General features: G+C 36.2%; 1 protein-coding gene across 4 annotated transcripts; it reads left to right on the top strand.

Moving 5' to 3' along the window:
• The first annotated feature begins 3,914 nt into the window (after positions 1-3,914).
• Positions 3,915-22,844, top strand: LOC139971743 (THO complex subunit 1-like). 4 transcript variants are annotated; one of them, XM_071978466.1, is made up of 5 exons: positions 3,918-4,515; positions 12,711-12,801; positions 13,089-13,171; positions 17,752-17,848; positions 18,355-22,844. In XM_071978466.1, exons 4-5 carry the CDS (start codon positions 17,765-17,767, stop codon positions 18,607-18,609), a joined length of 339 nt encoding a protein of 112 aa, XP_071834567.1. In that variant the 5' UTR covers positions 3,918-4,515; positions 12,711-12,801; positions 13,089-13,171; positions 17,752-17,764; the 3' UTR covers positions 18,610-22,844. The 4 variants fall into 4 exon arrangements, with proteins under 4 accessions (XP_071834564.1, XP_071834567.1, XP_071834568.1 ...); XM_071978463.1 differs by lacking the exon at positions 13,089-13,171 and having other exon boundaries at positions 3,915-4,515; XM_071978467.1 differs by lacking the exon at positions 12,711-12,801.
• The last annotated feature ends 4,478 nt before the right edge of the window (positions 22,845-27,322 follow it).

The raw sequence follows: 27,322 nt of genomic DNA, 5'->3' as shown, positions 1-27,322 counted from the left end.
TGGACCTCCATTTTCCTCAATGTAATACCAGTACATAGGGCCTATGTTTCTGTATATATGAGCACAATATACTGTACGTGTTACGTATATGGCATACAAAGAGAGCATTTCAGTAGTCTCTAAATCATGGACGACTAGTTCCTATACCCCAATAAAAGGGCAATCGTCTTATCTTAATATCTGACTTCGTTTTGTAATTCGAGCATTTCTCATTTTTAAAGAAAAGTACACGTGATATAGGTTAATAACGGTATGTAAACTAAACTGTAGACCTACTGTCCGTTTACAAGCAAAGGAAATACTTTTGCGTCTTGACAAATTCAAGGATGTAATACAAAAGTAACTGAGTTGAATTCAATGAACTGTGTAGGAAGAACTTTGCCCCCTTTTTGTTCAGTTTTGGCATGTTTTTGCCCCCTAAACTTACTTTTTTGGGTGGAAAGTTGAAGCCGCGATGGAACCGTAAGCCTCTCTGTCAAGTGGTGCAGTACTATACGACACTATGTATATAGGCCGACCTATACAGTAGAACACACACGTATATAGATACACAAACATAAAATGGCAGAGAAGAAAAGTGACTATATAGTATCGATCTAATATAAATACATAGCAGAATGTGTAACAGAGGGGAAATCCCATGTTTGCACCTTGATCTCCCTGTTAATTTAATAAATATATAAACACCAGAGCAATCCCACTTTACGGCCGGTTTCGTCCTTTGAGGTGGGTGGGGGGGGGGGCTCACCAGGCGAATGTGTCAATGCGTACTGATGACTTTGTATAACTGTCAATGAGAAAGTAGTAGGCTACGTAAGTGTAGTGATTCTACAGAGTACACCACTGGTGCTATTGTATCTGAAAATGAACACAGAATTAACACTTATTTTGGCAAGCCAAGCGGTAATTATGAATGCGTAGTAAGTGGTATGGTAGAGATATATAGGCCTATATTAGATTCATAACAAACAATTTTTGTTGAGTATGAAACAGGGACGTTTTCAAATATTTGGCGGTGGTGGTGAGGGAGAGAGAGTAGATACAGCCAAATGAGAGCATCTTTTTCCTGGGTAAGGGTGATGGACTATAATGTGGGCGATTGGAGGTGGCGCAGAAGGCAAAGCCTTGTCGGGTACAGGTTACAGCCGCACCGCCATAACACCCACTTGTTTTAGGGGGAGGGGGGGGTGGGGCTTAGCGGTTGTCATCATTTACAGAACTCAAATCAGCAGAATGTTGTAAGCAGACACAATTAAATTATGGTCAGTAGAAGTCAGATATTTCTGTTCCTTCGTGTCTGTCCCCCTCCCCCTTTTAACCCTTAAACGTGTTTGGTAGAATCAAAATGGAGAGGACAAAGAACTTCGCGATTTTCTTTTTCGCTTGTAGAACTTTCTTTTGTTGGCTAAGACAAAAACACGCTTGACACGTATGTTAATGCTCTTCACTTTAATTATAGCTGGCACCATTCAATAACAAGGAGTCCATGGATGTAAGGGTACGGGTGTATCTCTGGTTAGTGTCTTCAAAACATCCGAAAGAAAATGCAAAACAACAATAATCTTTTCTTGTCTGAAGGGTTTAGCACGAACGTTTATACGCGCAATCTACACTTCATCATATCAATGGCAACTGCACTGTACTAATATGTTTTCATATGCTTTTTACTTCCTTGTATCTAGATATGTGTATCTATACAATAAGCCGACTATACAATGAAGGGTGTGCTGTCGTGTGTGCTATTATCACTTTGCTTATATCACAGTCAATTTCATGGACAACATAATGAACTCCCCTTTGATTTAATCAAGCCTGCGTGGGTATCACTTTCGAATAGTGAATACGTCGTGGTGTTTCATGAACATGAGATAAATTCATTCGTTGCGAAATAATAATTAACCGCTCAATTCCTTTGATACGACCGAGATGAGGTCAAACTGACTCGATGATTGTGAATTATTTCGTATCCATTCAAATTGGAATAATAGCCCTAGTGATGATATGGGTGAATAATTGTTCTCACACTTTAAAGGCCGAACCGCAGCACGTTGAGGCGAACACAATAGCACACCAACTGAAATTCCCAATATCACATATAAAACAAATATTATCAAATGAAATGTGTTATTAGTCACCGATGAAAGAATTTAAGCACGGCAAATTCATGTGGGAGCATGTGGTGGGACAACCAATATTTTGTGTGTGTGTGTGTGTTTCCACATGCTTCCACCCTTTAAAAGCGCTACTGATATGATGCTTATAATTAATTATACAATTTGTATTTTACTGTTGAAAAAAGAGTTATGACCACCACTATATAGCACTCAGGTGGGCAAAGTCAGTCAAACAAAGGCGATTTTTTTTTTCCAACCAATCTTGTGTAAAAATTTGCCCCAAATATTATCTAGGGGATTTATGGACACATTCTTCTTCCGCGCTATGAATCAAAGTTGTTATGTATGATAAGCACAATTAAAACACATTTAAGTATATTTTCCGTAGATAGTAACCTATTTCAGTAAAATGCTATGATGGTGTTAGTAAAATATATAAGTGTATTGTATCTGCAGTGAAATTACGCTGCATACTTGGTTGTACCCAAAATAATATAAATTTAAGATGTCCTACTTAATGTGTAGGTTGGTGAATTATGGTTGGTGCAAATATCTCTAATAACAAGAAGTAACGAATTAGACAAGAGGGATTGGGAGAGGCAGGAGTCGTGAAAAGAGAGCACTTGCCAGTGGTTTATCTCTCCTCTCCCCCTAAAATGAATCAGTAATCACGAAAAGATGGAATCCTTAAGAAATTTTGGATGATGGAAGTAAAACCGCATTAAATTCTATATCACCGTTCAAGGACCACACAATTCTCGTACCCATCTTATTCCACTAATGCCTAAATGGACATCTCCTGTGTTAGTATATAATGTCAGTTTAAATGCTGAGCTTAAGAGCGGAGGGGAGCATGGCTATAAAGGAAAAGAAGAATGGAATAGAGTTTCAAACTACCAACATGGAAATTTATTTATTTACACAATTACACACTCTCTAACAGCCCACCCCTATCTCCTCTCCCTTTCCCGTTCACAGACACCATTGTTATCCCCAGATGGAAACCCATTTGACTCTATGGGACATGGAATTTTGTCGAAAATCCTGATCATTGGCAGGGGATGGGGCGGAGGTGGGGGGGGGGGCTAAAGGAATATCTGGTTTTCGATAACCTGATATCCGTTCAAAGAATTAACCCGTCTACAATGAAAAAAACAGTAGCGGATAAACGTTAAAATTGCGCAGAATATCCCTATTTCTTACGACAGGGAACAGAGTAACTTTCATCATAGTTGTTCTCCCTATTGTGATTTTAGGGAGACTGCGATTGGGAAGGGGGGGGGGGGGAGGAAGCGGGATTTGAGGAGAGGCATTATTCCATATTTTGTATCAATCAGTAAGATCCTTATCCCTAAATTTTGGTTAAATCGCAAAATAAAGTCTATAGATTTTTTCTTTCTTTGCATAATACAATGACTATGGTTAACAACGACTAAATGAATGGTTAAAAACGACTATTTTACACACTTTGGTTTCTCCAGATCATACCGGTACTCACGAATTGATCAACTAGTATATACAATTCCGTTCGTTGTCACAGAAGAAGTTAGTTTTGAAACATATTTCCGAAATTTTCAAGCGAAACCTATTTGTTTAAAGCACCTTCACTTGTGTTTTATAAAGCATCTCTTCTTTTTTCTCGTTCGAAACAAATGCAAAAGTGGCACCTTCAACAAGTCATTCTCCCAGCTAACGCAATCTTAAGAACGCGTTCACGCAATCGCGTGACTTCGCTTCAGATATCTGTAAAAAGTATACAGTAGTAATCCCTCATAGTCCTTTACACTTACATAAAAGATCGGAAGTGCACTTCTCTCAAGTGAAATCAGCGCTGCTTTTGACTTTTTATTCAAATAAAACTCAGGTGTGATCCATGCATTCATATGCCTACAAAGTATACACGTTACAAGTATACAAGTTTCAACCAAAATCTCCTAGCCTTTCTTCAGTCACACGTGGTCACATTCTATTCGGTAATTCTAGGCGAAGAAGGTAGTGTTAAGATTTATCAGCTTTCCATTGCGTGGGATAGATCTTTCCGGTTAACATGTTAACATCACAATAAATTAGCTAATGCTGTTTTCATAGCACAGTTTCTGTTTCTATTTCTTTGTTAGTAATAATTGATTAACTGATTTTCTCGCGGGGTTGAATACTACGGAGCATTTAAAGTACCAACGAGATATTAATATTTTTAGGTGAATTATATTTAAAAAGATATTAATATAGTAGTCTCCGTTGGCACTTTAAAAGCTCCGTAAAACAAGATACGTTGCTGGCGATAATCTACACGGACAATGCTTCAGTCTGTAATCTAGTCGCGCAAACAGACTAGGTTTATTCGCTACACAATACCTGTGAGATTGTCTAGTCCAGACCTTCACTGACCACGCCCAAGGTGGTAAGTTTTCTTACTTTATTGGTAATTAAGTTATATTTCACGTCGAGTTATGATTAACATCTTTAGATTGCTTATGGTGTCTGAGGATCTATCTGTGGTAAGCAACGATTATGATCACGTAGGCCTGGATTTCACGAAAGGTTATAATTGCGTGTAGCGTTTTATGGGGCAAACTGGACGGACATTGTTCCTATTGTGAAAACATCACTTTAACTTAGACTTAAGTTGGTTTTTAGTCCAGTTAAACTGTGGCAAAAATGAGTCAACTGCAAACTAATTGCCCCAAAATATGTTTTAGCGGTTGTCAAAAGACAAGTACCTTTTGACAAATACATTGAAAATATGCATTCATCGAAATTGCAGAACCGAGCCAAAATGGCGCTTTATAGCAAAATGGCGGCTCTTGTCTGTGTCATCAATGACGGGCTGTGTTCATCAGTTTTAAAGCCGTAGGAATTGATTAGAATAGCACAAAATCATTGTAAATGACATGACTGTGCAGCGCTTTGAGAACTGCAAATTAATTTCCCATCATTACGTTAACATAAGGTAGTCTAGCGAGAAAACATGCACATGGCGTTACATGGTTTCTTGTTTTGTCATTTAGTAGAAAATAATCCATGACGCTATACATTACAGAGATTGTGCAGGTCAGAGAGTTCCTTATGTACAAATCGGCGGCCTCCTTGATTGCAGGAGAGGTGACTAAATCTCCGAGGTCAATTAGAGAGGGGGGGGGGGGGTCGGGAGGAGGGCTTGGAAAACACGGAGGATGGACGTGACCGACAAATAATGAAATAAAGGGTAATTTTTTTTCATTCTCATAAGATTATAAATGGAAATAACAAAAAATGGGGTCAGTTGACAGAATTATCCCCGGGGCCCCACCTGGCTTTTGACACCCCATTGGAACTGATTTTACTATCATTTGAGTTAATTCCTGACTCAGTGAAGGACAGATATATTGTTGAAATATCATAGATTCAAAATTAGTATTAGATTTTAACTTGCTTAGGACGTTGTACTCAGTGGCGTAGCTACAGGGGGGGGGCGTGGGGGGGGGCGACTGCCCCCATGAAAGCTTGTCGCCCCCCAGTCGCCCCCCACTGGGATTTTGGGTGTCAAAAAAAATTACATGTGCGAAAAATATATCATTGGTCTGAATGGTCTCGAATCTCCATGATGACCACTCATGAACGACCCTTCGACCGCGGACCGGCAGTAGGCTATAGTTGCTGATAAACCTGACGAGACATAGCGCATAGGCCGAGAAGTCTACAGTAGTCGCACTGTACTGAAAACGCATGTTAACGACCGTCGAATAATATAATTCCTGCTCTACAAGACTACAACACACATAATGTTTACTACTGAATTTGTGTGTTCGACTGTTCGGGCAAACTTTGCCTTTGTCACTCTTTTTTAAATTATCCATAATCCCTTACATACAAATAAATACTATACAAACAGCCAATCAGTATCTTGTAACCAGTGGGCATTAACTGATCAAACAAGCTAGTGAGCAATACTATACCCTTATAGAAAGGTGGTTTCCAGGTACTTGAATGCCAAAGAAGATGATAAAAGGTAAAAAATGCTGACATCATACACATGTTTCTCACATCATTGCTCGCGGCGTCATTGCCTCGATACCCTGTTACATTTTCAATCGGGTTTTCACTTCTGGGACGTACCCTGATGCTCTTAAAACCGCTAAAAAAAAACAAATTTTCAAGAAAGGAGACAACACTATCGCTGAGAACTACCGGCCAACAGTGGCGGAGCGTCCAAACAGTCAGGGGCGGATGCCCCCCCCCCCCCCCCCGACGGACTCAAATGGACTGCTGGCGCCCTTTTCAGCTTTTTAGCACTTTTTACTTATTCACGATTATTGACTTTTTTATTGCACTCTCATCTACCTATTGACATTTGTCACATTTTGTTGGTGTAGTTTACTGACAAAATGCTCTAACGTGCGGCGGTATTTAATTTATCGGCACTTAATTCTGTTGTACGAAACTCTTTCCAAGAACTGTACGGGGTTTTCGATCTATTTTTTCGAAAACACACCATGTGGTGAATATGGCATCAATAGTTACGTAAGATAGAACGGTAGAGATGTTAGAAATTATATTGGCATCAAAAAACTACTGTTATTGCTATCATTACTCTCATAAGCACACTCTCATTGATGATATTAAGGCGTGATATCAAGACCATGATACTTAAGTCACATGAAACTTGGATTAACATCATTCTTGGTAAATGACGAACTTTCGGTTCCGATGCCAAACCTCTGCAGTTAAGTCAGCGCGTGTATGTATGTGTGTATACCACGAGCTTGTTTACATGATATCTCAAGAACTATATGTGGGTGGACATCATACTTGATATATTTTGGTCATGGGTAGTAGAAGATCCCGGTTGTTGTTTTGTGCGTGCATCATGAATATTAATGAGTAGACGGCTTAATGTAAAATTCTTAAAATTGTAATTGCAACTCTCAGCGTGAGTTGCCTTGTATTTGGTGTAAATGTATGGCAGTATGCAGGTATGGCAGTATGGCAGTATACAGTAGGAAATGATATCATCACATTAATTATTCATGAGTGGTAGCATTATTATCTATATTGTGTGTTGGGTTTAAATCATCATTGGCAAATTATGGGTACTGGATGGTCCATATTGATTCTAGCGCAGGTCCCATGAAAAGGCGTAATGAGCATGGATTACTGTAAAATAAAATGAAATGTCAGTACTGTATATTTGCAGCCGTAAGCATAATTTAGCTCACATTGGTTCTAAAGAGATATGTTGTTGGCAGTATGCAAGTATTTATATTTGAATAGCATTTCAGCTAGAAGAGTGATATTTATGATAATTGTGTACATTCTTCTTTGCAGCAAAACAGTTGAAGAAATTCATTTGGCATCGGAACCATTGCCTCATTGGCGTCTGGTTTAATATTAGTGAACGCATTCAGACAATTTGGAATACTATTATTTAGATTGTCTCTAGGAATGTCATGACTTAGGCTAGACTTTTTTTAATCTCCAGTTACTTGGACCATAGTTGAAGGTAAGATGACTTTCAAGTAACAGAAGTTAAGAACTACCCATCTTTGCTGGAAACAAGTGAAGTATTTTGATGTACCTTCTCTTGTAAACCTTAAATATAGGGTGTCTATAAATTGGAGGTCATAAGTCATCTGAAGGATTTAGAGTTATTTCTTTAAAACGGTAAAATGTTTTTATTTAATATATATTGCTTGGGGCTCTGGGACAATGACTATTGGGTATGAACATAAGTGGTGTTTTCAATGAGAGGTCAAATGTCATATACAGGTTATTTGGGGTTATCGTTTTTGAATGGTCAAATGCTTCTCATACAGTGTTCAATGGATGTTGATAAAACTTAGAGATGATCATCATTGGGTAGCGGATGATTAGTTGTGTGTTCATTAACTGGAGATAAAAGGTCACCTTAAGTGTAACACTAAAATAATAGTAGTAATATGTTGAAAATGTCTGTTGATTACAGCAGAGGGCAATATAATTTGAGTTCAGCAGAAGTCAATCACTGACATCGTTATCATAACTGGTATGAACATCATATTTGGCACTGTTCTACATTGAGTAGAAACACTCTTGATTGGAGCAGAATTCATAAGTCGAGGTTACGTCAAAATGTTTGAAATGTTGCATAGAAATTTGGGATATTCAAAGCCAAAATCAGAGTCATTCTAAGGACCTAGCTGTTGTAAATACCTCTGGGACATTTGGTAGTGTTCACAGGTGAGTGAGAGCACATTCATGGCAAGGAATTCCAGAGACTTGTAAGTTTCCTGCTTAAAATGTGTCAAGCAGAAATATATGGTAATGAATATAATAATGTAGGACTCACTGCCACATTTGCATTCGTTCTCAGTTCTGAAAAACCTTTTCTTTCCTTGCTGGAAGAAAGGATCCAATGCAGTCAGGTTGGCGTCTGGGTGTGTATGTGTATGTATGCGACTGTGACACATGCTTGGGTCCATGATAACTCAACATTGGATTGATGGATATTGTCATATTTGGTGTGTAGATGTGTTCAATGAGAAGGTGTGCCCTATTGTGCTTGAAAATGGCCTTATGAATATCAATGAGGTTAGGGTCAAACGTATACTCTTTACATTGAATATTACATTGCAAATTTCAAGCTAATTTTTGTGCCGGGTGGGCCCAATTTTTATATCCACCTAAAATGCATTTTGAGACACATTCTTTGGGCTCGAAATTGTAGAGACCAATATGTTTGGGACCATTTTGTCCCTCAATATTTGGGCTAATATTTTTTTGGGCATATATATTTTTGAACCAATTTGTTTGGGCCATATATTTTTAGAACATTCAGACGCAAAAATTTATCTGGTCCAAATGTTTAGGGAGGGGCAAAAATTTTAAAATTGCAATATACACTACAACCTTAACGCGGAATGTATCCAAATTTGAAATACAGTTGTTGGTTAATTTTTGGCACATGTGGACCTAATTATTTAAAGTGAAAAGTACAGTTGACCAGGACATTAATTCTTCTATGTTGTTGCCTTAGATAATGTGTGTGTGTGTTGGTTGTTATATAATTATCAGATATTTCCAAAGACTTGTTCTCCCACAGTTAAAGGTCAATAAAGGCGCGCAAGAAAAGCTTGTGACCAAGCTTTCTCAATAATGCTGTAATTGACTATAGGGAAGGTGAACGGTCAAAAAAATGCAAATATTGAAACCTATTATGCAGGGATATATGGACACTGTGTATGCTATGTTCCTTTGTCATAATGGGTAGATATACCCAAGTGATTATGGTAGTGGCCAAGGGTTATGGTAGGTCAACAGAAATTCAACAATGAACCCTTGTAAATTTGGGAGTGGCAAGTTGGATAAATACCATGTGCCTATTTGAAATGGATACAATATTCGGTATGCTCCTCTAAGTAGAATTTGTTATTGATTTTAACCACAGTTGATGAGGGGTTGGAAACAGATCTTTATGTTGCATTAGGTTGATAAGAGTAATCAAGTGGGTGATGCTCCACAATGACTACAAAAACAGTTTGCCTTGCTGTTGGCTGTGGGATTATTTTGGATTTTAATTTCCAATCAGAAGGTGCATCTTGCTGCGCTACTACAGTAGCCATATCGCTTTGCTGAAGTATTATAGCCTAAGAATGCATATTGACACACAAAACTGAGGTGTGGCGTTTTAACTGTGCACTGATGTGTGCGATCGGGGCACACTAACAATGGAAACAATAAAACATGTGTATTCATAGGAAATTTTCTGCCCTAAGACTAGTAACAATACAATGAAATGAACTCTACATGCACTTTACTATTTTTCGATTGACGATGCTCATTTGAACAAAAGGTTTATGGCTACAGCCTGTGATTCCTGTGTATAATTTTGCTTTAGAAGAAGGCTACAGTAGTTTGTTCGTTGAGTTTGCCGCACGCATGCAAAGCTTACATACTGTGCGATGTATACCTATCTGGTTGTCAAAATGCAAGTGGTCTTCCCCACTTGTTGAATTTGTGGGTTTAATAAAAATAAACTAACAATTTGTTTCAGTCGTGATAGCAAACCTTTGAAGATAGTAACTTGAAACTTGTTGCATTTAAAGTGATTTCTAAAGTTACAGCTATACAGGGAAAAACATTTTCTTACAATTCATGTTGAATAATTTTTATGCTAAGCTGTTGAAATCACGTTTGTTTAAGCCATTTTTTTTCTGGGTTGTGACTCTTACAATCGCAAGTACTCGATTTAAATAATTTGGAGTCGCCTAAGCTTGGATCCAACACAAGAAGTATGTCAGATCTACTGCAAAATTAGGTGGGTTAAGTGATCGATGAAAGGCTTTAGTCCTTCAGTTTCTTACTTCGAAAGATCACATTATTATTGTAAATGATCATCCGACATGAACCGAAATGAAATCGGTGAATCCATGTACTACAACGTATTTTACTATAGTAAGGAAATGTGAGGTCTTTAGGTATGACTCTAAAGTTAATATAGGCATCTTTCAAGTACCGGTAATGCGAGTGTTACCGGTTCTTAGTCATTAGAAAAAAACAGTACTCTTATATCACTTTTCAAGAATGCAATTAATAGAACATTTTATATGCCAAGTTAAATTGATGTTTAGAAATTTGTCAAGAAAAATGTTCACAGTAAAAACATGAAAGCGATTTGAAATACCAAGAAATAAATTATTGATCGTAAGAAAAATTAAACCAGAATCTACTGATACAAACTAACTGTTACAATTGTGGAGATATGATATCTGAAATTGTTTTCAGTTTTACCCAAAATATACATTAGGACTTCAGTCATGAGAGATTGATCGGTGCCCACAAGAGCTGTGAGCAAACTAGAACTAACATGAAGAGTCTGTTTAGCAGTTGACACAATCTTAGATTTGCGACTGACCATGGTTTTCTCAACAAGGAAACTGTATCAACCAGTAAGATTCTTAAAATGACTGACATACAGAATGGCAGCAGAGCCACTTTGCACATTGGCATAGTGGTTTTAGTGGATGCATGGTCTTCTTATATCTGTTGATTGATATTGTAACAAGAGTATAAAAGCTCGCTGGGATTACTTGCATGAAATTTAATTCAATAATTGAAATTTCTCTACTATTCGAATATATTAACTGAATGACACTTGTATCAGCATATTGTATCTGCTATTCCAAATGCTAACTTGTTTTCATTGGGAAACCACAAAGGGTGAAATTATCATGATAGAGTAGAAACGAAAATAGGGCAACTTATGGAAATTATCAGATTTTTTGTGTTTCATGTTCAAAACAAATTTTGCTGCATTAATTGTATTGTCAAATCCTCTGCCATTGCAGTTTCATATGTGCAATGCTGGAATGTGTGCCACAGAAGTAACGTTTGTTTTCAGTGTTTCATTAACTATAGACATAACTTTTTATATCTAACATACTTTCTTGTTTCAGGTTTACAGTACCACAGGCAGTCCAAACTGATACCCTAACTTGTCATCTTGTATTTGTGGCTACCATTATAAGTTTTCTTTATGCTAATGATCTCTTAACCCATCATTACTGTCCAAGATGCTTTTCTTGTTCCTCTGTTCGTGAATAGAAAACAAACTCATTTATGATCTGTATGTGTATCTTTAAACTGTCCTGAGTAATTTTACTTAAGGTGAGTAACGTAACTCACATAGCGGGTGCAACAGCGGATGGAACTGAGAACTCGTATATCCGAGTAGGCATAATTGTACTATGCTTCTGAGTAGATACACTCATTATAAACTAGTATTGTTACTCACATTTAAAGTTAGTATAGCGGATGGGATTCCTCATGTGTTGAAAGTATACTGCATGTGTTGTAAATATACTGCATGATTTTTTTTCAGTAATATGGGTCTAGGCGAAGAAGCGAATAATCTAGATTAATCAGAGTCAGCGTTCCATTTCGTCATATAGATCTATCCGGTTAACATGTTTAGAACGCAAGAAATCAGCCGTTTTCGTAGCACTGTCACTCTCTTTCCGTGTCCAAGTTAGTAACAATTGATAAACTGTGTTTACACTGAGTAGAATACTACGGAGCTTTTATATTGACAACGAGATATTAATATATTTTAGGTGACTTATCTTAATATTTGTGCATTAAGATTAAAATATTAAGATACGAGATGTTAATACAAGATCATGAGATACAAGATCTTTATTTCTCAATATCTGAACATATTGAAATATTTAGATATCTTAATAGTGTAACACCTGTACATTAAATATTGAAATATTAAGATACCTGATCTTAATATGATAATTTCTGCATATTAAGATATTGAAATATTTAAATACGGTATCTTAGTAGCTCAATATCTGTTCCTTATAATATTCAAATATTAAGATTCGAGATCTTAATATGCTAATATCTGTACATTAAGATAGTAAAATATTTAGATACGATATCTTAATACTAACTTTCTGCTCTTCAGTTTTCTGTTTTGAACACGTTCAGTTGTAACAGATACCACACCCATTAACTTCTCAGCTGGTTAAATAATATGCCATGATTATGGAACATATTTTCACACTCACTTATTATTCATTTCCATTCTTACTACACATCAATAAAAATGGGCATTTTTTTTGTTGCAATTGAAAGTCTTAGTTAACCTTGAAGAATAACACAACTGTTTCAAAACCTGATGTTGTTTACCTACCAGAATGACCCGCATCGCAATGGACCAATACAGGTCAGTTACATTTCTTAATGTTATCGTATATAAATATTTACAATATCTGGATGTACAAATATAAGGATATTAATATCTTGTATCTAAATACTTCAACATAAGAACGTTTAGATACTGAGATATTAACATCTCGTGTCCCAATATTTTAATATCGTAGTGCACGAATATTAAGATAATTCACCTAAAATATATCTCGTTGGCACTTTAAAAGCTCCGTAAATAAAATGTGTTGCTGACAAAAATCTACACTGTCAATGTCACACTCACAGTATGTAATCTTTATACAGTCACGCAAACAGACTAGTTATATTCACTACACTATACCTGGGAGATCGTCGAGTCCAGACCTTCACTGAACACGCCCACCGTTGTAAGTTTTCTTATACTTTCTTGGTAATTAACTGATATTTCACGTCGAATTTCTCCAAATATCTTTAGATTACATCTTGTGTCTGAGGATATATCTGTATACCATAATTGCTATGATCACACAGGTCACTCTATACGTTTATGAGGAGGCAAACTGAACGGATAGATTAACGAAAAACCGACAACCTTTTTTTACCTACTGTGAAAACATCACATTAAGACTTGAGCTGCAAACCAGGTTTTTAGTCAACACAGTCTGTCACAAAAATAAGTCAACCTCAAAGTAGTTGCAAAAGAATATGTTTGGGCAGCTTCCAACAGACAAGTACCTTGGGACAAACATATTGAAAATATGCATTCACCAAAGTTGCAGAACCAAGCCAAAATGGCGCGTTATAACAAAATGGCGGCTCTTGTCTGTGCTACATTGATGACGAGCTGTTTTCATCAATAAATAATTTTAAATTACATAATTGCACAGCACTTTGAGGACATTTCCCATCATAATGTTAATAAGGTAGACCTACAGCGAACACATGGTTCACATGGTTTCTAGTTTGGTCATTGAGTAGAAAATAATCCACCAAGCTATAAATTTCGGTTATTGTGCAAGTCAGAGAGTTCCTTATGCACTAACCTGCGGTCACCTTGACCACAGGTGGGGTGACTCAAGCTCAGAGGTCAATTAGGGGTCTGGGAAAACACGGAGGATGGACGAGACTGGTAAATATTGAAATAAAGAATAATGTATTTTCATTCTCCTAAGATTATAAATGGAAGGCAAAAAAAAAAAGGGTCTGTTGACTGTTTCCTTTTTTTCTCAACAATAGACGCCAAGCTCTAAGTCCACACTGAATCACACTGAATCATAGTAAAAACTATTTAACAGCCCTAAGATAATAGGAATCCTCTGTATGGTAGACATTTTTATGTCATTTAAATGCATACTAGACTATTTTTCAAATCATTATGTTCGAAATGGCATAGACAAGTATCCCTACATAATTCGAGATTCACCCGTTGAAGTAGGCAAACTTTGTGTGTTACATGTAGGTATATTAAGAGGGCGACTATACCTTAACACACTGTGTCGACTATATGTTCGTATCCAACATTCCATATGCCTTAAAATGGATCTCAACAATAGCCAGTGCTGGACCAACTAAGGCCACTCCCTTGTTCATATGTAACATAAATGAATACAACTGACTTGAAATTGCGCTGTTAAACACATATAACAATTGAAAATATGTCTATTTGATTAGTGAGACCTGTTGTTCAATAACCTAGGCTCATGGTCGTCTGCTGTAATAATGTTCCGGTCTAAGGTTAGTATATTGCTAAAGCGAAGGAAAAGTAGCATACTTTAGTAACGTTTTCCTTACATTCAAATGCCTATAGGACATTATTCGAAAAAAAATCTACATTTACCGACTCTGCAGCATTTCATGGAACTTGGGAAAGCTTACTTTCATAAACATAAGGAGGGTCCACATTGTCGTCTCAATAGAATACATGTAACATGGGAAACCGTTTTAATGCAGGAGTACTGTAGCCGGTGATGTATGCGCTAACTTATTTGAACGCTAACATAAGATGTTTGCAGCATAGATTTATTTCTCTGTTTTGATTTCATGTTTGATATCAGTATTTCCCCCAAAAAATCTTTAGGTTTTTGGGGGTTCAGTAGTAATAAAATTATGTTTATCACGGACAGTGACAATGTGAGATACAGCAGATTCTTAATTACCCTAATCCACGTAATGTGATGATTTAGATATTCTACCGGAGATTACAGTGGTGTTTGCGTATTTGATGACAGAACAATAATATTGCTATATTAAAATAACAGTGGTGATAATGACACTCTACTGAGACCCCAACAATTATTTCACATTTGTCAAATAAACCCTTTAACAATTTTATTTGCCTTGACCACCCTTTCATGAAATCAGCCAGCCAGTGCATAAACGAGGTATCTTTATCAAGGTATGTAAATCACGAGAGTAACTTCTTAGGTAGTACAGTTTTGAAGCACTGGAAGAATCAAGAAAGATAACATTTAAATGTGCTTTTGGTGAACATGGTAATCAAATCTTGTGCATATAGTTAAAACCTATGCTGGCAAGATACATTAGAAGGTCTGAATTCATTAAGTGAGGAAGGAGTTTAAACCTTGTGTATTTGGGATGTTACATCATTTTTCCAGGGGCTATGCAAATGACATTGGTTTGAACTTTTAAAAAGTTTTGTCTCTTGAATCAATTGCCATTTTCTTCTCCTGAAATAAAGCTTTTATTCTTTGATCTGTTGGAAACCGTGTCATTGTTTCAGATACGGATGCTACTCTCTTTGGTACACATAAATCGCTGACGAATTATATATGTTCAGAGGTTACTGCAGTCAGTTTATCAAGGATGTTCGAGCTATTTTTTTTGCATAATAATAATAATAATACTGAGGATTTATAAGGCGATATCGGTGCTCAAGGCGCATGAAAACATTACCATGGTCATCGAAAACCTGTCAAACAAAGAAGCAAATCCCTCCACATGTCATCAGCTAAACAGCGCCCAACTGGCACATTATATCACATGTCCCCATTTAAACATCTGGGGAAGAGAGACAATGGAGATAAAATGCCTTTCCCAAGGACAAACCATAAATGATCTGACCAGGACTCGAACCTGCAAGCCTTAGATCACAGGTTCACTGCCGTAACCACTTGACCACGATGCCCTCACTGATATGCTCCTGCGACAGGTATCTCTCTGATTTCATCTTCTGTTTTTTGTACATCCACGATGCTTTTCTGTGAATTTAGGTATAACAGTTATGCTGAACTGATCGACAGTAGATATTGACGGTGGCTGTATGACTTAATAACAGCTATCTTAGACGAATACAGAGTCTATCATATAGAGTTAGATTGAGGGCATGCGATGAAATCGACTTCGTGGTTGTATCGCATACCTTCAAGAGATTTGACACAGTCTCTGTTGAAGTCCCCAAGTATATGCGACATTGGATTCTCTCTCTGCAATCTGATTAGTACGTTCCGTCACCCGATACTCATTGCTTGTACAGTAACTGCTGTTCATGTACCAGCTATGAGTATCGGCTGGTTCCGTAATTGTTTGTCGGTTGTTGTAAAAATTGCCAAAGGTCTCGCGTATATGGTAGGCCATACGGGAAATAATTGATGATACGAATTAAAATTATTACCGGTATTAAATATAATTAATACGGGCATTAAATATAATTAATACGGGCATTAAATATAATTAATACTCGCATTAAATAGAATTAATACAGATATTAAATTGACCAATCACACCAGCGATTTTTTTTACCACGCTCTGAGCTAGTGTTAATCCCCCAGCGTTAAAGCAGTGCAGTTGTAGCTAGCAAGCAAGGTACAACATACAACGCAATGGTACGCACGACAAACAAAGAACAATTTTTGCATGATTTTCGTCGGGAAGCGAACGGTACTTGTAGGTTATTGACAAATGTTGACCCTCAATCCCATTCCGATGTTTTACCAGTATGTTGTCTTCTGGTACTCGGTAGCAAACCACATTCATTTAGCCACTAAAACTTGAAGCCTAGGTTAAAGAAAGTTTGTTTTCAACTTACGTTTCCGAAAAATGTGAAATAAATTCACTCATGATGGTAATGCTATTTAAGGATTCATTTAGGTTACGTTGAGCTCGAATTATGAGAGGCAAACGATCCATTTTTTTTTTGGGGGGGGGGGGGGGTTCCAAGACTGCAAAATAGTGCGATGAACGTAAGTTGAAGGTTGGCGATCAGATGAGCAAGTGAGAATCCTGCTGATATGATTGGTCTTTTTAATGCCCGTATTAATTCTATTTAATACCCGTATTAATTATATTTAATGCCCGTATTAATTATATTAACGTCATGGTCAAAATGCTATTTTTGGTTAAATGGCCTGTCACTTTCGACGAAGTGATATCATTAGTCACGGAGGCTCAATCAAAGAACATTCCCACCTATTTTGAAGTCCATCCACCTTGTCTTTACAGAGAATTTCTGTAACCTTTGTCCCTAAAACTTTGCCCTAACTTGAGTCTGGTATCTTACAAGGGCTTGACTGATTTAGCCATGTTGTCATTTTGGGTATCGCGTAATGGCCAAACTACTGTCTTTGGTTATTCGATCTTGAACCTCTGGCCCTCTTGATACAACAAGGTTAGCCAACCAATTGCAAACCACCTCAACAGTCCGAATCTCAACGGTGGCGTTCGGCTACTCACTAGAAGCGAGACCCAAAATATTATGAAATAATATTTTATTATATTATATATTTATAATATTTTTTATAGATAATAATTTCCCAGTTAAGTTATTTTATTCATGCCTTTCTAGATCCAGCCGTTCACTAGAACGTTACATACGGAATAATCATTTGTAACTCACTACGAAGCGTTCTGTTTCGGGAACACACAATCCACAAGGTTGCCTTATTGTGATAATCATGTTACTTCGACAATATAATTTGTATAAAATATAGTATGGTAATTTTTATTGTACCTTCACCTTTGTCATTTGCAGCTTACGGCCAAACATGGCAAACGTGAACCAAGCCGCTCAGGATCAGGATATGTTCGAACAGGCTCTCGGAGAGCCGGTCAATGAAAATGAGCTACGGGTTAGTTAATACAAACAAAACATTTGTTACTCGACCAAGTTTCCTGTATAAGCAGAATTTTAACGAGTAAATTTTCCTGACACAAATCAAGGTATTGATTCTAGCCAATGTACTAGTTTTTCGACAGAAATCGTTATTTCCCTTTTTAATTGAATACATTAATCAGTTGCTAATTATCGGTCAATTTAATTAAAACTTATGTTGGGTTTTCGTGATGAATATAAATAATATGATTTTGTGTGGTATTCAAATGTCTAAGTAACCTGGCAAATATACTGTCGATCATACCAGTTAGCGGCGATGCACTATATTCGCTTATACTACCGTATTGCAAACGAACAAGGCCTAGTGATACATCTACTACGGATTGTATAATTAATTGTTCAATACATTTTGACAAGAAATATAGTTTTCAGCCCCATAAGCCATTAATTACTCCTGTATTTGGCTGTCAGTTAAGGTCGTCATGGAGACACACGACGAACTTTGATTCTTATGTTTGCCAGGAGATTGCCCCTAGAATCGCCAACGATTGGAGGAGTGTAGCGAGGTATCTCGGATTTGGAGAACATGAAATTTGTAATATTGATGCAAATAATTATGGAGCAGGCAGGGGAGGTATCGAGGAGACTGCATTACAGATGCTCATCAGGTGGCAAAGAAGGAACGGGCAACAAGCCACGAGAAGGATCTTAATCGATGCACTGAGAAACGCGGGATTTCAGGCTGTCGCGCAAGAACTAGAAGGAAATATAAATTGAAAAGAAGTCATCATGATTCTTCACATTTAACATATATAATGTAACTTTAAAATTGCAAAAACAATTGTGTGAAATTTGAATGAAATGTTTTATATATATTTTTCATTCAGGCTGCACGACTGGGTTGAGAGAGTGATAGAGAAGGGGGGGGGGGGGGTGGTAGATCAAGACATGTCCTTCATCATTTTTTGTACTTTATTACTCAAGAAATGGAACAAATGCTTTTATGACAGCAATTATGTATATCTTCACATGATGCAGTATCTAAGTAAGTCAAATTCATGATAGGAATGAACCGATATATGAGGGGTTGGTGTACTCGAAATACATAAATCTCATTAATACTTTAATTAGTTGTTTCTTGTACACTCTAAATTTGATATCGATCTATCATTCTGGCTAACCATAGGATGTTTCTTCTAAGCGGTTTGCATACGTACATAGAGAACCATTTGCAGGTAGTTGTCTTCCACCGGACTTTAGAAACCATTCTGTCACTTCATTGAAATTAACATGCAAAGATTAATAAAAAAAGATCTACGTATACTCTCTTGATTCCTTAAATGAAGAATGGGTTTGAACGAAAAACAATTAGTATTTAGATGTAACAGTTCAAGAAAATTGATTTTAAGGAAAATGACTTTTCTACAGCTGCTGCTAACCTCAAAATATTCTCTTTAAAATATGATATAATTAAAAACGTTCCTCTAAGGTTAAGTTGATGATAACGTTGGCTCTTCAGTGTGGAAAAATGTGTCCACAAAATACACAAAGAAATTCAATTTTTCGATATTGTATTACTGTTATTCGGTGGCGCCATGTATCTAACCATGCAACTAATAAACAGAGAGCAAAATCAAAACCATGAGGACAGTGGATATGAATATTCACCGGACTTCATGCCGCCTGTAAAGAAGAGAAAACATTAACGAGGAAAATAAAATAACTATGCAATATTTACACATCCTATAGGAACAATATTATCATCACCTAAAACCAATTCCAAAAGGAATCATGCAATAAACATCATTATAACATATTAACAATTCAACGAGCAGTGGTGTCCAACGCAGAATAATATTCAAATTACAAGTATAGTTGGGACAATAACGTCATTGGCATGTCTAAACAACCTATAGCACGTCTTAATACTAAACAAAATAATATTTACTATATACTGCTTTAACGACCAAACATATACTGCTTTAAGTTGCAATTTCTAGAGGGTAATACATATCTGACATGACATGTATGGTGCAATGACTTCAGACGACTGAGGTTGGTTAAAGAAAGGTAAATATTTCAGCTATTAACATACTTATCCATTTAAGACTAAACCAGCAATCATAAAGCTGGGTCATTCCGTGTCAAATCACGGATGACTGTTGCTGCACCCTTTCCAAAAATTCCCAAATTTATTGTATGATTAGACCACCATAAAATAAGCATATTCTGAAAATTTCAGTTGCATTGCTTTACAATTGGCCGATTTATCACACTTTGAAATTCAGCAAATTGTCGCCACCATGGCGTTTTGGCATTTTCTTGACTTTTGAGGTCTCATTTCTCAGCAATTGAACATTCCACTACCTTTCTATTACAGATGCCTACAGAGTCTATCCCATAGAACAGGAAAAGAAATAAAAAAATTAAAAAAATAGGCTACAAAAATATTCTCTTGTGGATTTAGGTCAACTTAAAAGTGTCAAAATATTTGATTTTTGTACTTTTCACTAAAAAATGTGCTATTTTTAGTGATGAATTGCTCATAAAACATTGCTTCAGGGTACTTGATTCTTTCAGAGATTATTATGTCTACTACAAATATTACAAATAATGATTACAATGCTTTCCTATAATATGTTTGCAAGTTGTGCAACTCTAAAGTTGCTATTTCATGCTGCGATTCAGCATGAGGTAGGGGTTTTGATGCCAATTTTTTACCAAAGTAACCATGTTAGAGGTGTCAGGGTTTATTCTTTATTAATAAGTATAAAGTTCTTACACATTAACAACTTTCAGGGCTCTAGCTATTCTCAATATTAATTTATGAAGTTGTTAAGTTGCCCCGATGTACAAAAGAGGTCGTTTTTGACGGCCAATAACTCAAAACGCGTCAAATTAAAAAAATTGATAATTTTTTCTGGAAGAGATATAGTACCACCCTGTTTGTACAAAAAATTTCAGGAGGGTGTTTTGCCTTATTTTGAAATGAAAAATCCTCAAAGTTTGGGATTTTTACAAAAAACGTTTTTGCGTGTTTCGATGTTCCACATGTGTTTTGAGCCTGGGTATTGTACTGTACTTCAAGGTCATTCGGTTCAATACTGTGCAGTTTTTAATTTCATATAAGAAAACATACTATTTGCAATGAACTTGTCTGCTCCTGGTTGAATTCATTTAATTAGAAGACTTTGTATGTATCTACAGTGTGTACAGTACATACACTGTACTGAGTGTATATGTACGGAGTGCCATGAGTGCCAGAAGACTATGTTTAAACAACACTAACACACTGTACATGTACACCCAGTACAGTTTTGTACTGTACATACATCTATGTAGTGGTTGAAATTAATTCTATAGTAAAGTCTTCTAATTCAACCAATTGTATATGTACAGTGTGTATATTAGTGTTAGTTTTACATTACATCCCTTTAAGTCAAGGCATTCATTTGTACTTAAGCCCCATAAATTTCTATGAAGATTAATCGCCACTAAAGTAGGACTAATGATAATTTATATCCCGTAGTATTTGTAACTGCATGTTATGCTAGACCAAGGCAACTCCCACGTAACCCAGTTTATGCTCCTGTACATGTGCATGAGTGTCTAAATGTAATGTTAACCAATCGTTCACTAGTTTCAATAACTCCTCAAAAACATCTTCATATAGACTTATATACGACATAGTCCAATTGGATAACATTCAACACCATTTGTCCATTTTATATTACACTGTAAACATATGTTATTCTGTGCCATAAAGTCTTATATTTTTACATTGAAGTTTGTATTGAGTGTTAAGAACTGATCTAATGGTCTCTAAATTTATATGTAATCCAGCCATTTTCATTGATTTTTAGGGTAAATTCTCAAGAATTAAAATTGGTAAAGAAATACAACTGGACTACTATATTTCCTAACAGAGTATATTAACATTAATTATTTCACTATGATCATCATCTAAACTTATATCCACTCAAAAAACATTTGAGAATTAAACTGATATTAAGTTAAAAACACACTTAATTGGATTTTCAAAATTGACTCTGACTCTGCTGCTTTTAGCAAAACCTCCCCTTTTATTGGCTCGTGACCTAGGTATGTGACGTCATTACCTAAACTCACAAACCGAAATGTAAAAACCTAATGTGTAAGATAAGTCAGGTAAAACTAGAACACATGTAAGGTAAACGTCAGCTAACTTAAGTTACATAACCTCTGATTTTCAACAGCTACTACCTTACTTGTGTATTAATCTCGTTTCTTACATAATGTAAGAAAATTAGAACCATATTTGCGGTATCTTTTCATAACTAAGCTATATACCCATTTTGACTAAACTGGGAATCGGCATAATGCCTTTACTTATGGAGTGATGTAAAAGTACCAGGGTCGGGTGGCTCATATCCAAGATGCAGTGACAACCAGCGAAGAATATTCGCGATGAAATTTTCATGGAAACAAGTGTCATATGTAGACCTACCCCTATGAGAATGATGCAAATGCTAACTAGACCAAGCTCAGTTGTGCTGCTTTACACCATGTAGGCTATGGGGTTTGTTGATAATGGTGTGTTGATGGTTGACACATTGTCTATGGTTACCTAACGTAAAGGGAATTTTCGGTTTCAAGTTTAATTAACAATAGTGCAGGAATGTAGGCCAACAGAAATAACTTAGAAGCATTGAAGTGTGGAATGCCTTTGGAGAGTATGCTGCGGGTAGATATTAGAACGCAAAGTATTTGTACATATTTAGCTTCAACAGAAATCACAGTACATCAAGGTAAATTGTAAATCAGGCCAATTAGAAAATCGACCCAAAACTTAGAAGGGGTGCGAATTATTTCTCTTTTAAAACAAACAAGCTGTCAATTGATTAAAAGTTTACTTTTGCTTAACAAATATTGTAAGCTTACAGTAGATGCATAGATAATATTGTGAAATAATGCTAGCATTTCACAGAAGTGCAAAAATAAAAGAAGCACCTCCATAAGGCACTATGAATTGATATTAATGGAAGTGAATTTTGTTTGTAACTTCTTTCCATGATTTTATCATACAAACACCATTTACCGAAATGTCACGCAGATCGGACAGACAATTAACCACACACAGAAGCTGGGAGAGCATAGAAAACTGCCGTAAATTTGATGAACATGATTCTGATGGTAATATTGACATAAACCAAGCTGCTTTGAAAGGGAAGAATATGATTGTTACCATATCAATGGTGGTACACAAAGGTCAGCTGTATTATTTATTGGACATTTACATAATTCTTCACATCCAACTTCTGTTATCCTCTCTACAATGCAAGAATGCAATGAACGTGTGAAAATATTGTCATTCAATTTTCCCCATGAAATAAAAGATTGCAGTACAGGTTCTCCTTGAAAGCATCGAGTCTCCATTCAGTAAGTTTTACCATACGCAGACCAAATACTTACCATTGTGATTTTTAAAGCCTGTTAACAATCATTAGCTGATTTTGACCACTGTTAGTCGTGTAATAGTAGACATTTTAGATTCATATTTTCAAAAACAGAGTTGAACTATGTCTGCAGTCCCATAATTGAGCTCACTCTTACGACTGAAATCCATTTCATTGTCCGTGAGTGGTTTTAGCGAAGTGTTGTGTGTTTGGGGTATTTTTAAACAGGACATGAGAAACCAGTCGAGAAGATTTAGAAGCTGAAAAAATACACACACTGGAAGACAATCCTGAGCAGTTCCAGCAGTATATTCTTGAAACGGTAGAATTGAAGCCACAGTGGATAAATGATGGTGGTAAAAAAAATGCCAGAAATTTTAACCGAATTTCCATACACGCTAAGTCCAGGAAAGATGAGACTATTACATACCTAAATTCAAGTATCAAGCTGCTTTGGAGCTGGTTGGATTTCATATACAATATGTTCACAGATCTCGTCCCATGATTTGTGACTTAGGACTAATTTTACACTTTTTTACACTTAATGTACATAGCCATTACACTAAAAATGCCTATAAGCTCCATATTGATACATCTGACATCAATATTTTCCATTGAACTCTTCTTTACACAGGCATATTTCTTTGAGACAACTTTCAACACAACCTTCAAGAACCAACCAACAACAAACAACAACCAAAAACCGACAAATATATCAATATTTTTCATTGAACTCTTCTTTACACAGGCATATTTATTTGAAACAACCTTCAAGACAACCTTCAAGGACCAAACAACAAGCAACAATCGACAATTAACAACCAACAACCTACAAGAAACAACCTGTAAGAGTCCATAGAAAATGATAAAACAATGTTATCTCGTAAACGATCATTAAACATGATTTTATCATGAATTATGGCTTAATTAGAGTTTGCTGTTTAACTTTCTTTTTTCTTTCTTTATTTAATTGTTATATTTTTGTAAAGGGGGACTGTCTGTTAAAGTTTCTTGCGTTCTTAGTCTCTCTCCATGTCTTTGACTTCCATTTCTCTATAAATCCCTCTTTTTTTATCGAAAAAGTAAAAAAACACTCAAAATCAATGCAAGGTCATTGGTTGCATGTAAATATGTATGGTATCGATTAATCACGTGTAAAAGAACTGACACCCCAAAAATAGCCTGCAATAGTAACTTTTGAGTGTACAACTATCCTCCATATAACCCCTGAACCATCGTCTCGTTCTATTCCCCAATCTTTGTAACACCACATGACTGGAATTTACGAATCACAAAGGTTGATTGCATTAGGAGGGATATTGGCAATATAAATCTTAACTGAATTTGAATGTCAATCAAGAAGGGATATTATCTCCAGGTTACCTTTCTGAGCCCCTGTTTATTTGTTGTAAGGGAAGATTTGTATTACAAATATACTCATATGAGGCAGAAAAATCCGTGGGCCATCTAGAGCATTTTGGTGATCGTTATAAAAATGTAGTTGCCTTTGGCATTATAGCGCCTTTCTTCTGATAAAACGAGAGGGCGCATTGGAGTACTAGTAATTTCCTTTTATATTTCATTTAAATGTTGAGTCATATATTTTCGGTGTATCTAATGTCTTAACAGACTGAGAAAGATTTGATGTCATTTATTCCTCACGGGAAAACTTTTATACTCAAAGTGGACATGTGTTAGCAGTCGTTTTTGAAGTGAGTTCTTCTTGATAAAGAACAAGAAATCCAGTTCAAAAGCGTTGAGGATTTGTCTGCAAGTAAATGAAAATGCTGTTACCCAGTTTGTGTGATTAGTTAGAATGATTATTATTTATGTCATTCCTTAGGGGTTGTTTTTATCTCAAAAGATGACGTTGCTAGTTTGGGTGTTGGACATCGGTACAAGGTATAGTTTTATAGGTCTAAACAGTCTCTTAATCGGCTTAACACACAACATTATCGTATATCTGTTCAAACTGGTAAAATGGTACAAAAAATGGTTGTTTGTTGTGTGCAATGCTAACGTACTAAGTATGGAATTGTGATAATAATACCAACCTTATACCAAAACAAAACTACATAGTTTTCACACTCCTTACAATTGGGGTTGTCAGTCATATTTACATATGTGGAACTATGGATTTCTAGGATCAGAAGAATCCTGACATTAATCTTCTCCCTTTTGTTTTCTCTGAATGAAGAAAGGGTAAAGGAGGAAGAGTGTCCAGTGTGAAGGCGTATTCTGCTTTTGTGTATTTTTAGTGTCCAAGATTTTATATTTTTAAGGCGGCAAGATGGTTTGAATGGCATGCTAGTACCTCACCAATATTCTTTGATAGATTGATGACAATTTCATGTTGTTTAGAATATGATTCTCGGAAAAATAAACCAAAGACTTGTTTTCCAATTTTACTTAAGGCATAAACTACAGTACAAGAAATTCCTGGAAGCACTCTTGCTACAGCTTGTAGGTTATCACAAGTTGTGAGGGCACGTTATTTTTTACACAATTAACTTGAAGTTTACTTAAATTGTTACAAGCTCCTTTCAATTATTTGCCAGAGTGTAAATTTGACACTGATCGCTTCTAATTGAAAGGTATGGATTTTTTCAGGCGAAGTTTTTGCATTGGCTGATTCCATCTCAGTGCATATATCTAATGTAATGGGATGGAATATTGAAGTAACACATGATATTAAAATATATGAATATATTGCTTTTAAGTTTTCGTTTGATGATATTGAATAAACCTCCATAAATGACAAACTGGTCCAGGACCTGTCAGTAAATGGGAAGGTATGTGCTTCCCTGCACAATGCACATAACCTTTGATGTTTAATCACCATTGTAAATCCCCCATAAAACATAACCTACAATATACTCCAAGCAAGAAGAAGCTAAATTACATTTGTGTCTGGCTGAAGGGGGACAGGGGGGTGTCTTTATCAATTAACAACTGTAGGACATTGAAAATATGGGCAGATTGTATTCCTACATCTACATTGGCTATCATAGTACCTCACTATAATTTAATTTATACTCTAGGAGAGCATCCATTTGGACCATTACCTGGCAAACATATAAATTCATCGTGCATAGCTTCACGTTCTTTTCACGGATCCCGCCACAACAAGCTTTCGTGATAATTTAACAAAAGATGTTAAGTCAAACATGTCTCCTGATGTTTGCTTCAAGGAAATATCTATCTTTAACCTGGTATGCCAAAATTAGGTCATAAGTGCGTGGGAAATTCTTACAAAGTGTGATATTTGACATGCCTGGCCAAATGCACAACGATAAGAGAGTTTACAGCCTGGTGAAGTCACTGGTGCGAAAAACAGAGTTATATGTTAAGTTAAGTTTTTGTTACTTCAGTTCAGTACAGTCAAGTTCAGTTGAACCCCTTTACATATACGATGTTTGTTTCAAGGCAATCTATGCCTTTAACCTGGAATATCGAAATCAGTGCATAGGTGCATGAGAATTCTTGCAGTGTGGTATATGACATGGCTGGCCAAATAAAATGTACAAGAATAAGGGAGTGTAGAGCATTTTGTGCTTGTGAGGTCACTGGTGTTAAAACAGTGCATGTAATATAAAAAGTTAAGATCAAGTTTTCCACTCAAGCTTGATGTCACTGTATGTCACAGTCATAGGAATCATATTCCATCAAATGATTAACATATGTTCCATTTCATGACTTTATTTTGTTCTTTTCATTAATATTCATACACTTAAATTCTCCTACACTCTAAAAACAACCTGGTGAACATTTCCTGGTCAACAATTTGCTAATATTATCTTGGATATTGTCTACGTTAGTTAACATAATCCTGGTTACCCCTTGATTAAATATAGTGCTGTAAACCTGATCATAACATAACTCTGGTAAATTAATGAAAATAGAATATTAGCTTATTGCAATCCTCGCCTCTGATTGGTTTGTTGGTCGCTACTCAAGACGTTCGAACTGACGACTTCTTACAAAACTGTCAAATACAACTAAGAAATCTGCAAATAACCATCTAATTATGGCAGATGACGTAGTCGAATTCATGC

Source organism: Apostichopus japonicus, chromosome 8 (assembly GCF_037975245.1).
Source record: "Apostichopus japonicus isolate 1M-3 chromosome 8, ASM3797524v1, whole genome shotgun sequence".
NCBI classification, from domain to species: domain Eukaryota; kingdom Metazoa; phylum Echinodermata; class Holothuroidea; order Aspidochirotida; family Stichopodidae; genus Apostichopus; species Apostichopus japonicus.
This window is presented reverse-complemented; position numbering and strand designations above follow the sequence as displayed.

Excerpts from the sequence above, each read along its gene's own strand:
- LOC139971743 (XM_071978463.1), top strand. The coding sequence starts at position 12,773 with ATGACCCGCATCGCAATGGACCAATACAG. Across the intron at positions 12,802-17,751 it reads ATCGCAATGGACCAATACAG|CTTACGGCCAAACATGGCAA; the intron begins GTCAGTTACATT and ends TGTCATTTGCAG. Across the intron at positions 17,849-18,354 it reads TCAATGAAAATGAGCTACGG|GAGATTGCCCCTAGAATCGC; the intron begins GTTAGTTAATAC and ends TATGTTTGCCAG.